The 14,709-nt window shown below is 42.4% G+C and overlaps 1 protein-coding gene across 1 annotated transcript in view; it reads left to right on the top strand.

Moving 5' to 3' along the window:
- Positions 1 to 14,709, top strand: part of MIS18A (MIS18 kinetochore protein A) — a 46,013-nt gene that overhangs the window by 1,310 nt on the left and 29,994 nt on the right. Inside the window, exons 2-5 of the mRNA XM_042998671.1 lie at positions 1,755 to 1,821; positions 5,912 to 6,034; positions 8,766 to 8,862; positions 9,633 to 9,750. Coding sequence (XP_042854605.1) covers positions 1,755 to 1,821; positions 5,912 to 6,034; positions 8,766 to 8,862; positions 9,633 to 9,713 — 368 coding nt within the window. The 3' untranslated portion in view covers positions 9,714 to 9,750. The remainder of the gene's footprint in view (positions 1 to 1,754; positions 1,822 to 5,911; positions 6,035 to 8,765; positions 8,863 to 9,632; positions 9,751 to 14,709) is intronic.

Below are 14,709 nucleotides of genomic sequence, written 5' to 3' on the forward strand. Positions count from 1 at the left end.
TTTGTTTCTCAACTCCAGGACCCTTATTAATACAAGAAAGCTTAATAGCTTTCTCATTTCTGAGTTGTTTATTTCATTAATCATCATCAGTAGTCCCTTCCCACCCCCACACCAATCCCCAAGAAAACTTCAAATTTGAGTGGTTGAAAATGCCTTTCTGTTCTCTTTCACATGAACGTCCTCTTGACTGCATGTACGATTCTGGGATCATGCTCTTTGCTTTTTCTAGGCAGGGACCAGCTAGTGCAAAGGCCCTGAGGCTGGTGTGACTGAAGAGCAGAATGAAGAAGGCGGCAATAAAAGAGAGGAAGGAAGGGGTCAGAAAATTCAGGGCCTTCGAGGCTGTTCTTCAGAATTGGAATCTGTTCTAGTGAGTGAATAGAATAGAATTCTATTCTAGTGAATATTAGAATATTCTAATCTATTCAGCAAGGGAGTGATATGGCCCAGATTTTTCTTTGGAGGAAGCTCTGAAGGGAAGGTTAAGTGTGGAAGTGGGAGGTCAGTAGGAGCTAGTGCAATAGTCTAGGCAAGAGGACGTAGTGATGGTTTGGGAGCAAGAGTGAGTTTCGTGAGGTGGAATTGCCAGGACTGATCGGTGGAGTGGATATGGGGGTTACGGAGGATGAGATGAATCAAGGGTGACACCTTGCGTTCTGATATGAGCAACTTGGTGGATGGAGGTGGAATTTACCCAGTTCAGGTAGACCGTAGGAGGTGAAACCAATTGCTTTGGACATTTTAAGTGTGAGGTCTTTTTCATTTCCCTCTGTCCCCCATCCCTTCCTTAGTGTATCCTGGACCTAGATCCTCTGGGAATGTTTCCTGCTTCTGGGGTCAGCTGTGACACCATCCAAGTCATGGCCTAAATAAAAGATTTTTGTCCAAGTCCCTGAGAGCTCTGCATTTGAAACCTGGGCGTGTATGCATTGCCTTTTAACATCTTTCTTGGTTTTATTTTATTCATTTTTAGACTAATTTAAAAAAATGTTTATTTTGAGAGAGAGCGCATGCACACGTGCTATCGGGGGCAGAAAGAAAGGGAGAGAGAATCAGTGCTGACAGTGCAGAGCCAATGTGGGGTGGGGGGGCTTGATCCCACGAACCCTGAAATCATGGCCTGAGGTGAAATCAAGAGTTGAACCTTAACTGACTGAACCACCCAGGCGCCCCATCTTTCTTGGGTTTAATCCCAATTTTACTGTACCTTGCAGGTATTCTTGGTAATCTGTGACTGAGGTTCTAGGTGTTCCAGTCTTTACTGGTGATTGAATTTTCCCCTCTAGTTTTACTTGTTAATGTCAGTGGTTTTCACGGATGAGAAAGAACTCTCATTCTGCCACCTTTTTTCCAGGAGAGGTACAGAGGTACATTTTGTTTTGAGCCACCTTGTATGCCTGTGGGACTTTGGGCTCTTATCTTTCCTGGTTCTCTGAGTTCTAAAAGGAAAATTGAATTAGAAGTTCTCTAGGGGCGCCTGGGTGGCTCAGTGGGTTAAGTGTCCGACGTCGGCTCAGGTCACGATCTCACGGTTGGTAAGTTCAAGCCCCACGTTGGGCTCTGTGCTGACAGATCAGAGCCTGGAGCCTGCTTTGGATTCTGTGTCTCCCTCTCTTTCTGCCCTTCCCCCATTCACGCTCTGTGTCTCTGTGTCTCTCAAAAATGAATAAATGTTTAAAAAAAAAAAGTTCTCTAAATACCTGCATGTGTATTATAGCAAACCACATTAATAAATTATTGTTACTTTGCTCTAGGTGTTTCCTGTAATGTTTCTGTGGATAAGGAACAGATACTGTCCAAACGTAAAAATGAAAATGGTTGGTGAGTAAGGCTATTATTATCTGTTGGAATATGTGTATTTGAGAAAATGTTTATTTTTCAGCTAAAAATCTTTAAAAAGATCATTACCAGTAAGATTAGTTGGGATAAAAGTTTCTTTATGGTGGTCAGTATAGAATCAGCCATTTTAATGTATTAACTCTTGCGCATTGGTGATCTTTTTAGATATTGCAATGGAAGAGTTTCTAAATTTCTTTTTTTAATTTTTTTTTTTTAACGTTTATTCATTACTGAGAGATAGAAACTGAGCATGAACAGGGGAGGGGCAGAGAGAGAGGGAGACACAGAATCCGAAGCAGGCTCCAGGCTCTGAGTCATCAGCACAGAGCCCGACACGGGGCTCGAACTCATGGACCGTGAGATCATGACCTGAGCTGAAGTCGGATCCCCAACCGACTGAGCCACCCAGGCGCCCCGAGAGAGTTTCTAAATTTTAAAGTCACATTCTGACACTTTCTTTTGGGTGTTTGGGCTTAGTGCTAAAACAAGATGAAAATTAAAAAAAAAAAAAAAAGTCTATATCATAAAATCTTAGCCAAAGGATGCCTTAGACCAACGCTACCTACGTTTTTTTAATGTCATGCTACCCATAGAGAATGCTAGTCTCACACTTACACACGTGTACATGTGGCCTGTTGAGGTAAACAGACAAGGCTGCATGAGGCTGCAGGCAGCCAGCACGGGGGCTCCAGCAAGCCCCAGGCCCCGTGCTCCCGCTCCCAGGGCTGAAGGCGTCACTCTCTTGGCATCCCCGTCATCCACTGTGCTACAAGTGGCATCTTCAGTAAACTGAATGGGGGGCTCTGCCTGTATAATTGTTGCCCAGGGTGTGCTTTACCGAAGTAACTGTAGGTGGTACACAAACAGCTCAACAGAAATTAATGATCATGCATGTTTTTTCACGTGTACTTGAAACTTCTGGTTTTTCCTTTTAAAGTCATGCTAGCTAGAGTGTCCAATTCAAATAAAGTGCATTTCAATTAGGAGGTTACTCTTTTTAAGGAGAATTACATTAATGGTAGTACAGGTAGTATGTGTAGGTGGCAGAAATGGTGCTGCTGGCAATGCAGGCGACCTCAGTTTGGAAAAGCCAGACTTAGCTTGTTTTGCAGTTTGTAGATAAAGAAAGGAAGGCCTGGGGAGGTAGGCCACAGGACGGTGCAGTGGTTAGAGCTAGCACGGTGCTGTGTCTCCCCTCCCTTCTTGCAAAGTGTTCTTTCTTCTTGCCGAGTTTACTTTTTTTAAGTTTATTCATTTATTTTGAGAGAGAGTGTGCGTGCACGCGTGTTCAAGCACGTGTTGGGGAGGGGCCAGGAGAGGGAGAGAATCCCAAGCAGTCTCCACATGCAATGCAGAGCCCAACACGGGCTCGAACCCACGAGCCGTGAGATCACGACCTGAGCTGAGATCAAGAGTCGGAGGCTTAACTGACTGAGCCATCCAGATGACCCCAATTTTACTTATTTGGATGCCACTTTCACCATTTTTGCCATATTCATATACCAGCTGTCATGTACTTACTATCTTTCATTATATTGACTCAGGATTTTATTTAGATTTATTTAAAAAGGAATCTAATGTATTACTGCCATACATATGTCATTTGCCATTGATTAGATGTTTACTACAATGAAAACAGATGTTATTAAACTCTAGCAGGGATGCTGTCACCTCACTTGTTCTGAGCCCAAAGTCTGTATGAGGTTTGTGTTCGAGACTTCCTAGCACCAGACTGAGACTTGCTTCTTCTTATAATCGGGATTGATAGAGAACTAAAGGGGAATTGACTCATCCTCTGTCAGCCAGTGTTATTTAGTCCTGTTTACTTGTATCACCTGAACCCATCATTCATGCCACATTACACTGTGCTAAATTTCATCAGGGTCCCATATTCCACACTTGGGGAAATACCGTATCGCTTTAGAATGCTCGTATGTTTTTGATAGGCCTGTCCTACTGAATAGCTGCTTGCGTCATTCTGCAGCTGGTCAACAAGAACACTTGTGGGTTTTAGAAATGTGTCGTTAAGGTAGGAGTGTTTCCTGGGTCCGTTCTGTTGCTTGTTAAGTTTCTTACATGCTAACTCATTTCTTGTCGAAAATCACCCTGTGATTTCTGGTACTGCTTTCTCAATATTGTTGTCCAAATTTAAGGGTAGGTTCTGGCCAAATCCTTGCCAGCTGTGAAAACAGAAAGACACTACAAAACTGGGGCGCCTGGGTGGCTCTTCCAGTTCGGCGGCCGACTACAGCTCAGGTCACGATCTCTCGGTCTGTGAGTTTGAGCCCTGCATCGGGCTCTGTGCTGTCAGCTCAGAGCCTGGAGCCTGCTTCGGATTCTGTGTCTCCCTCTCTCTCTGCCCCTCCCCTGCTCACACCCCGTCTCTCTCTCTCTCAAAAATAATAAACATTAAAAAAAATTAAAAAAAAAAAGAAAAACCCTACAATAATTGTAGCTACTATCTCTTCATTGCTTCTCAAGATCACTCTGGAAGTGAATGGGTTTGCATGTATTCTTCAGTGGTGTTTACTTTGATTTTGATAATTTGGGATAAAACAATGTTACCCACTGATCAGTGTGTTTTGTATCTTACCTTTATTTAAGTATCCTTTCTTGGCTGATTACACCTGCATCACATGTTAGTTCACAGTCTTGGTAATTGTATATGGCAGCCTCATAAAGATTACGAGGTTCGATATGTAGTGTGGACATTTTCCTGTTCACCGTTGGTAGCATAGATAACATTCCTTCCCGGGCTTTATGGAGAAATATAAAATGAATAGAAATATAGAATATTAAAATATCAGAAAAACATAAAATAGATTTAAAAATATAAAGTAAAAAGTATAAAAGCCTATAGAAGCTTAATATATGATCAATAGCATATTATGTAGCTAATTATATTACCAGTGAGAACTTATAATTTACTGGGCAGTGGTTCATTTTGTTCTTGGCTCCCTATGGAGCTGCAGTAGTTAAAAAAGTCTCTCCGTATCTATAGGTAAACAATAACTAGAATGAAGGAGCAATTAATTATGTGGAGAACTTGGATCATTAAGTAGAATATTTGTGAGTTGCCTATGTGGAGCATGTGTGGAGTGAGTAGAAGAGAGTTAGGTCGAAGTCTAATCAAAAAAGAGAAAGCTTCTCTAACAGATGGACGAGGAGCGCATGTCCAAGATTTATGTCACTCATTTACTGAGGGAATCGGAACATGGCAAAGCTGGTTTAGAGAAGGACACTCTCTGGAGAACAAATCTAGTTCGTGTCCCCCAGGACAATAAAGCCTCCGCCTTTGAGGTTATCTTTTGTACTAGCAGAGAACATTTGCCTCTCCAGCAGACTAAAATCATTTGTGGTGTTACAGATTGTTAATCTTACTAATCTGCTTTCTGTAAGTCCTCATCGAACTTCAGAGTCTGGGCCCTGATCCGTAGTAAGTAGTAAGCACCCAGTGTTACCTTTCAAGTAGAGCGAAGTGTGGCCCACGGGTCAGGCACTTCTTTTTGTAAATATATTTTTATTGGAACATAGTGCCTATCTGGTTATGTATTGTCCGTGGCTGCTCCTGTGCTACATTAGTAGGGGCGAGTCATTGCAACAGACACCATGTGGCCTACAAACCTAAAATATTTGTTCCCTGGATCATTACAGAAAAAATGTGGCCACCCCTGTCCCAGAGCGTTAATGATTCTCAGTGGGCTTGGTGGACAATATGAGATTAAAAGAGCCTGTGGAATCCTTTCCTTCTTTTCAAGTTTTAGATAATTCTTCTTAATACCAGATTGAGGGATTTACATTCTAGAAAAACTCCACATCAATATCCTCTCGTCACTTTTCTATGTGTCCCCCGTCACTAGGTGCTTAAGTCATTGCGGCCTGGAGGCAACTGTCCACACTTCTAATATATGTTACTACCATTTCTTTCCTTCCTTATTCATATGACTTAGTAAGGTTGAAATAACATATTTTAGCCACTTAGATGTTAAATGTTTCTGGATTTCAACAGTGGGATCTTTGTTATAACGAGTTGTACCCTGTTTGCTGAAGCACCGGCCTTTCGCTGTTGCAGTGTTCTGGAGACGTTGTACTGCTCTGGGTGCTCGCTCAACCTCGGTCACATCTACAGATGCACACCCAAGAGCCTAGATTACAAGAGAGACTTGTTTTGCCTCAGGGTTGAAGCCATTGAAAGGTAAGTTTGATAAATAAATGGTTATCTCCCGATTCCTCAGTTTTCTGCAGAAAAATTAGTATAAAAACAGCAGAACGAAATCAACACTATTTGGTTAAAATACATTTTCAAGTAATAATTTCTGACAAAAAGCCAATGATTTTTTTGTTTTGACCTGATATATTTGGCATGGGAAAATCAGACATACTAAATTATAAGGAGAAAGCACTGCGAGAACATTTTTCAGAGTAAAAATATGTTCAGTTTTTCCTAAAAAGGTTTTTAAGCGATATGTGTTGTCCATTTTATTTTCTCCCCCATTTTTTAGCCTAGAATATCATGAAGAATTAGGAATTTCAAAACTAGTTGGGAAAGAAGTACCTTTGGTGTTCTGGAAAAACAAATACAAAGTCTAACCATTTTCTTGAGTCTAGTGAAGAATCGCCTGCTTTCTCTGAGGATGCAAGGAAGTGCCTTCATTCTTCATGATTTCTAAAAAGTAAACATTTGGAAACAAGGCGAATGGGAGGCTGATGACAGACGTCAGTTAAAGAATTTCAGAGATCTTAATGGCCTTCTAATTAGCCTTTTTTTTTTTTTAATGTTTTTATTTATTTTTGAGACAGAGAGAGAGCATGAGCAGGGGAGGGGCAGAGAGAGAGGGAGACACAGAATCTGAAGCAGGCTCCAGGCTCTGAGCTGTCAGCACAGAGCCCGATGTGGGGCTCGAACTCATGGACTGTGAGATCATGACCTGAGCCGAAGTCAGATGCTCAACCAACTGAGCCACTCAGGCACCCCATAATTAGCCTTTTTTACTAGGAAACACAAAATTAAATAACTCGTTTGACTCCTGCGTATTTTCACTTATCCTAGAAAAGATGTAATCCTCAAGACTTTAAAGATGCCTAAAAATCTTATATATCAGGAAAGAAGAAAAATTTAAGAAGAAATGAAAGAGCTTATACTTTCATTACTTGAGGTATTTTGTCACTCGTGCTGAATTCCTCAGCTTTTCTCTTCAAAAGATTTAAAACAGTATTCTTTTTATCAGAATTGTGATTTCTCATCAAATTATTCTTTGATAACTTCAGTCTGCCACCTTGTTTGAAACTAGACAGGTTCAGATCAGAATTTTAAACTCTGCAAACTTCCTACAGCCCTCACACAAAAGACGGATGAACAGGTACTGTTCACTGTTGTGTGGATGGAAGCCTGTCTGGAGAGATAGCAGATCTGTTTTGGTTTTAAGATAGGAATAGAAGACCCAGGCCCAAACAGATGCTCCTTTAATCTCCATGAGAATATTACTAAGATCTGTGAAAATTAAGTGAGGGAGAGGACAAGTGTGAAAGGACATGAAATCTCAGCTTGGTCGGCTTGGTACAAAACTTTCAAAAGTGGTACATATCTGTATAAAAGGAAACGTGGAAAACTTTGCCACAGGAGAGTATAGTATTGTTGTTTTTTCCTCTTAGGGTGGAATTTTAATGCCAAGGAAACTGCTTGGTTTTAGAAGTGTTTATTTACAGTTTTTTTTGTTGTTTGTTTTTTTGTTTTTTGGTTTTTTTTTTAAGATTTTATTTTTGGGGCGCCTGGGTGGCTCAGTCGGTTGGGCGTCTGACTTTAGCTCAGGTCATGATCTTGTACTCCGTGAGTTTGAGCCCCACATCGGGCCCTGTGCTGACAGCTCAGAGCCTGGAGCCTGCTTCGGATTCTGTGTTTCCCTCTCTCTCTCCCCCTCCCCTGCTCATGGTCTGTCTCTCTCACTCTCAAAAACGAATAAATGTTAAAAAAAAAAAAAATTAAAAAAAAAAAATTTTATTTTTAACTGATCTCTACACCCAGTGCAGGACTTGAACTCATGACCCTGAGATGGAGAGTCACACGCTTCACCCGCTGAGCCAGCCAGGAGCCCCTATTTACAGTTTTGTAAATTACTTAGTGCCACTTCATCTCCCACCTCCTCTCATTTTTTTGCCTTCTGCAACTTTGTCTCCCATGCCATTTTTCAGAAATACAATCAATGAGGTTTCCACGAGAAGATAGTTCTTATTTGACAAAAGAAGTGACATACTGGAGTTACTACATGTGATAAAAGACTTCAAAAGAAATGTAAATTAATCAAGTTTTCTTTGGAGAAATACTAACACCTTCTTGTTTGCTGTTTTGATCTCTTGGGTTACCAACACCGGGCCTGTTTTCCTTGTTTCCAGGCCAGTTTTTCTCTTCCTGCGTATTGTCTGCACCACAGCATCCCCTAACCTCAGAGAGCCGGGCACAACAACTTGGACGATTACTGTTGAAGTTGCCACATTGGGGTGACCAGAACTGACTCCATAGATTATTTACTACAAGTCCAATTTGAAATTATACGTGTTCCCCGAAGTTATAGAAAGCAAAAAAGCAGTGGCTTCCTCAGGATCTTTTCAAATTTTTTAATCACAGAATTTTGAACTATGACTGTTAATGTTTTGGCACCCAGCTAACTAAAGAGCAAGTTCGTTCCAGGAATGAAATACTTAGAGTATTGGAAAATATGTAGGAATATCGGGACAAAGCTGTTACGGAGAAAAATACGATTTTCTGTAATACAACTTCCTACATAGGTTGCTAGTAACAAAAATAGTTATTTTGTGTTTACTTGGTACAAACAGATAGTGTAATATACTTAGAGTTTTAATATTAACTAAAATGGATTTAATATTTGCGTCCTTTTCCTATTTTAACCTTGTGCTGCACTGTACTTCAGTTATATTTTAGGGTCCTCGGAAAAGCAAATCGTGTCAGAAGATAAAGAACTTTTTAATCTTGAAAGCAGAGTTGAAATAGAAAAGTCTCTAAAGCAGGTAATTCTGTTCTGTACTTCGTATATCTTTGTATGAACCACTTCCCTGTTAGTGAACAAGGGCTCCTCCACAAATACTCCTCACAAAGGCATCTGTTTTGATCTTAGTACTTTCATGGTAAGAGAGTGCTTATTTTATTTCAGTTGTTAGTAAAATTGATTTTGGGGGCGAGCCAAACTACAATTTAAGCTAAAGCTTTATGAAAAAAAATAATAAGTCATTTCATGCCTTAATCAAAACAGTGTATAATCTAAAACTAGTAAACTGTATTTCATTTCATGGTACAAACGACCCGATTTTTAAAAGCTCTTTATGTATTTATTATTTGAGAGAGAGAGTGCGAGAGTGAGCATGAGTGGGGAGGGGGGACAGAGGGAGAGAGAGAGAAAATCCCAATGGGACTTGATCCCATGAACCTTGAGATCATGACTTGATCTGAAATCGAGAGTCAGACCTCAACCAACTGAGCCACCCAGGCGCCCCAACAACCTAATTTTTGAACGTTAACGTCTTTTCATGGCCAGATAGGCAACATTCTGATGTGTGTATAAGAGAACTCCAGGTTAGAGACTGAGAACTACTGTTAATATAATGATGCCTTATTTATATAAAATTTAGTTTATGCCTCTAAATAATTTCATTAAACACTGAATATGTGTGATGCATATCATAGTCATACATTTTATTAATGATACATATTTTAATCACTTAATGGTGCGGTTTTAATCATGATCATATGTGTATTTTAAAGTATTTTTTCAATTCGATAGATGGAAGATGTTTTGAAAGCATTACAAGCGAAGCTGTGGGAGGTTGAATCAAAGTTGTCCTTTACCAGCTGCAAAAGCTGAAATGTCTTCCACGTGCCCCATTCTGGACTCCCTGCAGGTAGATGCTTTCTTTTGTAGCAATTCTAGTCATTCGATTTCGCTCGGAATGGAAAGAATTCTAAATGGCCGTATGAATACAGCGCACCCTCTTGTACTGATCAGATGAGAAGGATTGTAGCATTACTTTTAGGATATATTCTTTCCCAAAGTCAAAATTTAAAGCCGTTTTATGATACTTGCTGAAATTGGAACTTTGGAGCTTTTATTTTGATAAACTGCTATGATTTTCTGTACTGTTTTCTCCTTTGTATCAAATTCATTATTGTTCATTTCCTTTCTTAAGAAAAACTTATTCACCTTGAATACTTTGGGAAATATTTGATATTGAAGGACAAGAAAATCTTGGAGGTTTTTCCACCCACTGTGTGAGTGGATCTTTGAAGACTAATGCATAAAGCTCTGAAGAAACTGGTCAGTTGAGTTATTTCTCAGAACTGTTTGAAAACTTGCACAAGAGCAGACGAGCCTATGTTCCAGTGGTAGCAGAATTCCACTTGATCTGTTTGTTTACTACCATACGCCCCCAAAAATCTGGAATAATCTTCACCAAAGAGATTAGTAGTCATCTCTGAGGGTGGGATTCTAGGGGATTCTCAGTTTTCTATAATGTGGGACTTAGAGTAAACATGGGCTATTTTTAAAATCAGAGAGAGAATAAAGATTAAAACAAAGCATTTTAAAGTTGATTTTTACGAAACCGAGTTGTGGTATTTAACTGAACTCAGAAGTCCTGACGCCATGAGTTGTACATGTTTACCGGACCGGTTGCACTGTGGAAGGCTGCTCAGGAATATAAGGGTAACCCCAGATTTCTCCAGGCCCCTTTCTGTTTTTGGGTGCAGATGAGGCCGCGTGACATTAGTACTCAGAACGTAGGAGTAATTCAACTCGGTTTCTGCTCAGAAGTTCCCTAATTCTTTCCCAGAATACTTAAGGTACCCTAACCAAAGGTCCTAAGTCAGATCAACTGAATCATTTAAAGCTATTGAGTAATTTTTGACCAGTTGGCAATAGCCTCTAATAACTAGAAATCCGTGAGCCCTCTAGGGTAGAATGCGGGGGAGGGAAAGCACACACCTGTACCCGCTGGCGACGAGAGAGTCCTCTTGCCTCCGTGAGCTTGATGCAGTCCCGAGTGTCTGTCGCCTTAGGTGCTTCAGGGGCACATTCAGAAGAGAGGGGAGAGGATGTCAGCAGCAGGATTCAGCTGACTTTCTGGTTGCGCAGGTAACAGTACGCCAACAGTCTCTTTGGGGGCTATCCCAAAGACAGGTGGTTTGGCTCCCTAATTCCGTAATACCTGCTCATACCGGGACATGCCAATCCATGCGCCTTGAAAAGTGCTCATTTCACCGAGGAAAACTCATTTCTAGTCGCCACAGTGCTGACGCCTCCCTGTTGTGGGTCAGGAGAGAAGCATGGCTCCCGGGCCCTAGGCTGCCTCTAGGGCGGGCCTTTGGTCAGCCGTCCCCGGAGCTGTACGTCCAGGGAGGGTCCTTCACATGAAGTTAGCTCACCGGTCCTGGGTGCGGACGGAAAGCTCACACACATTTTGTCACGTGGTCTTCACTGAAGCATCTGACCGGAAATGCCAGGAAACCGTCGTGTTCTTCATCTTTGGCCTCTGCCTGTGATGTCACTGAAGGGGTGTCCTTGCCACTGCCGTGGGACAGCGATGCCGAGGTTCCCAAACCGCTCACCCCAAGGGGTCCAAGCGGGACTGCTTTGTGTCCCCTGCATGCTGCACTGTGACACTTGCAGAAGGAGGGGGTCTGCCCGACTCCGGGACAGCCTCTCCTTGGGCCATGTGTCTCCCCAAAGCCTGGTAAGCCTGGCTTTTCCGGCTTTGCGTGAGGTCTTGTCAGAATGCTGCTTTGTAAACTTCACCCTGTCTTTCCACCCTAAAACCTACAAGATGTGAGGCAATGGGGTCTTTTTTCTATTCCTTGCAACTGAAAAACACAATGTGCCATTGTTTCTGGTTACCAAGTTCTGGTAAGTGGCTGCTTGTGAGCAGGAACGAGGGTGCTGAAGCAAGAAATGATTGCTCCCCCCAAATTGCGTAAGACCCGGCAAGGAGCCTTCAGGCAGATCTGCCCTGAAATTGTTCTTCCAGCCATCCCCATAAAGGGTGCTCCCCAGTGCTTCAGGGAGAAGATACGGAAACTGGCACCAGAACCCATTATGTGGCCTTTACAGACTCCTAACTATGTCTGTGTAGAACGTTATATAGAATTTCATCCCAGAATGTGGGTTCTGTCCTCAGCAAATTCTCCCATCGTGTTTATAAATTTCCGAGCTCAAGAGCCCCCTGAGGTCATTGTTCTGTGCAGCATCAATGCCTGGATGGGTGATTCTAGTCAAGCTCTGGACATTTAAATTGGGCAAAATCAGGAGAATGCATCCTTGAAGAGTGGGGTCTAGGCATTTAGCGGGAACTTCTTGAACGAAGAAGCCGTGAGTGAAGGTTCCCTCAGCTTATTTTTGAGAGAAGATCTCACGGGTAGCAGAAATTCCAGGTCAGGGTCCCAGTTTAACTGCTTTATGAGCCGTGTGACCCTGAGCAAATTATTTAATCATTTTGAGCCTCTGTTTTCTCATCTGTAAAATGAGGACATAATAGCCTTTCCTTGAATCACAGATCATCAAAGTAGATAATGCTTAAGAGCGAGTACTCTGAAAACAGTAAAGCATCACAAAAATAAACAACGATTTAACCTTGTTTAAAATGGGTTGATCTGATTCACTCTTCTAGCCGGTATACCCATGGGAGTCTATGGATGGAAAGGGAAACCTCTGAAACACTGTAATACAGATATAAATATTACCGTTTATTGAATTTCTTTCTCCAGTTACAAACATATGAACATTGTAGAAGATTCAAAAAATAGAAGCATGACACAAAGAAAATAAAACCTACACGTCCTCTCACAACTAAAAGACAATTATTATTCACTTTTTGGGGTATATCTTTGTAGTCATTTTTGTATCCTAATTTGGAATCCTACTGAACATACTGTTTTCACATAAACTACTTCATTGCTATGTTTCTGCAGTTATTAAATATCTTCTATAACCTGATTTCTCGTGACTGTATTTTTAACGAAACACTGATTTTAGAGCCTGTTTAAGTGTAATCATACGGGATGACATTCCTCACATCTTTTCATTTAATAAATGGAAACACTGTATCTTAAGACTTCAGTGATTACAGCCGCACTCACTCTTCACCTCTTCTGGAGAAAAAGTGAAAATGCCTGAAAGCTGATGACTTAAAATTTTGTATCGATAGTCAGTGCTGTAGATCTTTTCTGTTCTTCCTGATTAAGATAAATCAGCGGGGAGCCGCGTGCCTGTGAAGAAACAGAAAGCTCGTTTGCAGTTACTGCGAACTGAAGGAAGATCATCTGATCTAACCCAGACTCGTTTTGGGGACTGGTCATTAATTTTGTTTAGTAAGAGCTGAGTCCCGTCTGTCGGGAGGGGGTTTTATCCAGGCAGGTGATCACGGTGGCCCGCCGTCAGGGTCAATCCGTGTAATTGTAGTCTCTTCAGAATGTTTACACTTGCCTAAATTCTTGCGATGATAACTGGAAGGCAGCGTGAAATGAGGGGGTCAGAGGAGTGATAGGCTGGACAGGAGTCTTACTGGCCCAAATGTGATTTGAACTAGAATCAGCCTCCTTTCGTTCCAGTCCGCTCCTATTGACTTTTGCTGGCCTGACAACATTAAGCCTAACTTTCCCCCCCCTAAACAATTGCCACGTGGCTTTAGATATCCTCCATCTAATTGTAGGCAGAGATGGACAAGGTCCCCACCCCCGCCAGGGTCCTTGCAACCTTCTAGCCCATTTGAGCTAAAGAAGGAGATGAGAAATAATTCAAAGAGAAACGAGAATCCATGAACCGACTTTGCAGACTTGAATTCTCTTCCCCACGCATTCTGTCACCTCCGTGTGCCTCCCCCTGACCACCGTACCATCATCCGGAGCTGTGGGTTTACGATTCTGGAGGCTTCCCGAGAATAGCAAATTATGAATAAGCAGGGTGTGTGTTTGATGGAATACCATTTTCCAAACCGAATATAAGAGTAGGTAACCATTTTGAAGAGAAAGGTTCTGGAGCCTTCAAAGGATTTTCCCTAGGGGACAGACAGACGGCTGCTTTTTACTCCTAGCTGCTTCCCAGGGATGACTTCTGCTCTTAGGTAGCGTTTAACGATCATTTCCTACGTACCCAGCACTGTGCTTGGAGCTGGGGGCTCACCCCTGTCTTCACAAAACCCCCTTTCACGGGAATCCTTACTCCCATTTTGTAGATGCAGAAACTGAGATTCAGAGAAGTTAAAGAACGGCCTGACTCCCCAGGGCTCTGCCTCACTTCTGCCTCCTCCATCTATACTGAGCTGCAGTTGGGACGCCCCCTTGGTTCTTAGCAATCAAATATGTTAAGGGAAGGTGAGTCACCGCCGTGTTAGCAGCTTTGGTATCTAGGGTTTAGAACCCTTTTCTGTAAAATGAAGCTGATTGGGCCTCTTTGGCGTGAGTTCCCTCCACCTCCTTTGTTTCTCCCTTGAGGTTCCCCGGCCCGGCCGCTTGCAAGCCCTGCCCTCTTCCCGTGTTTTGGATCTCCCCCGCACTCCCTCCTTTCTGTCCTTTGTTTTACTTTAGTGCACTTACCACCACGGAAGTCACAGATTACACTTGTTTGTTAGCTTATTGTCTCTCTGTTGGAGGGCGATCTCCACGAGGACGTGGCTGGAAGGGGATGCGGCCGCACAGTCAGTGCTCGTTTACGATTCAGCGGGATGACTTCTGCCGAGTCACCTGTCTAATTTCTCACATCTCCAGCCACAGTCCACTCTGCGGACTCTACTCTTGCCCCTCGGGCGCACTCAGGCGTCCTTTTGGTGGCGAGCGCACCTGCGGCCCGGCTACCTCGCTGCACGGCTCTCCCA

Source organism: Panthera tigris, chromosome C2 (genome assembly GCF_018350195.1).
Source record: "Panthera tigris isolate Pti1 chromosome C2, P.tigris_Pti1_mat1.1, whole genome shotgun sequence".
In the NCBI taxonomy this organism is placed as follows: Eukaryota; Metazoa; Chordata; class Mammalia; order Carnivora; family Felidae; genus Panthera; species Panthera tigris.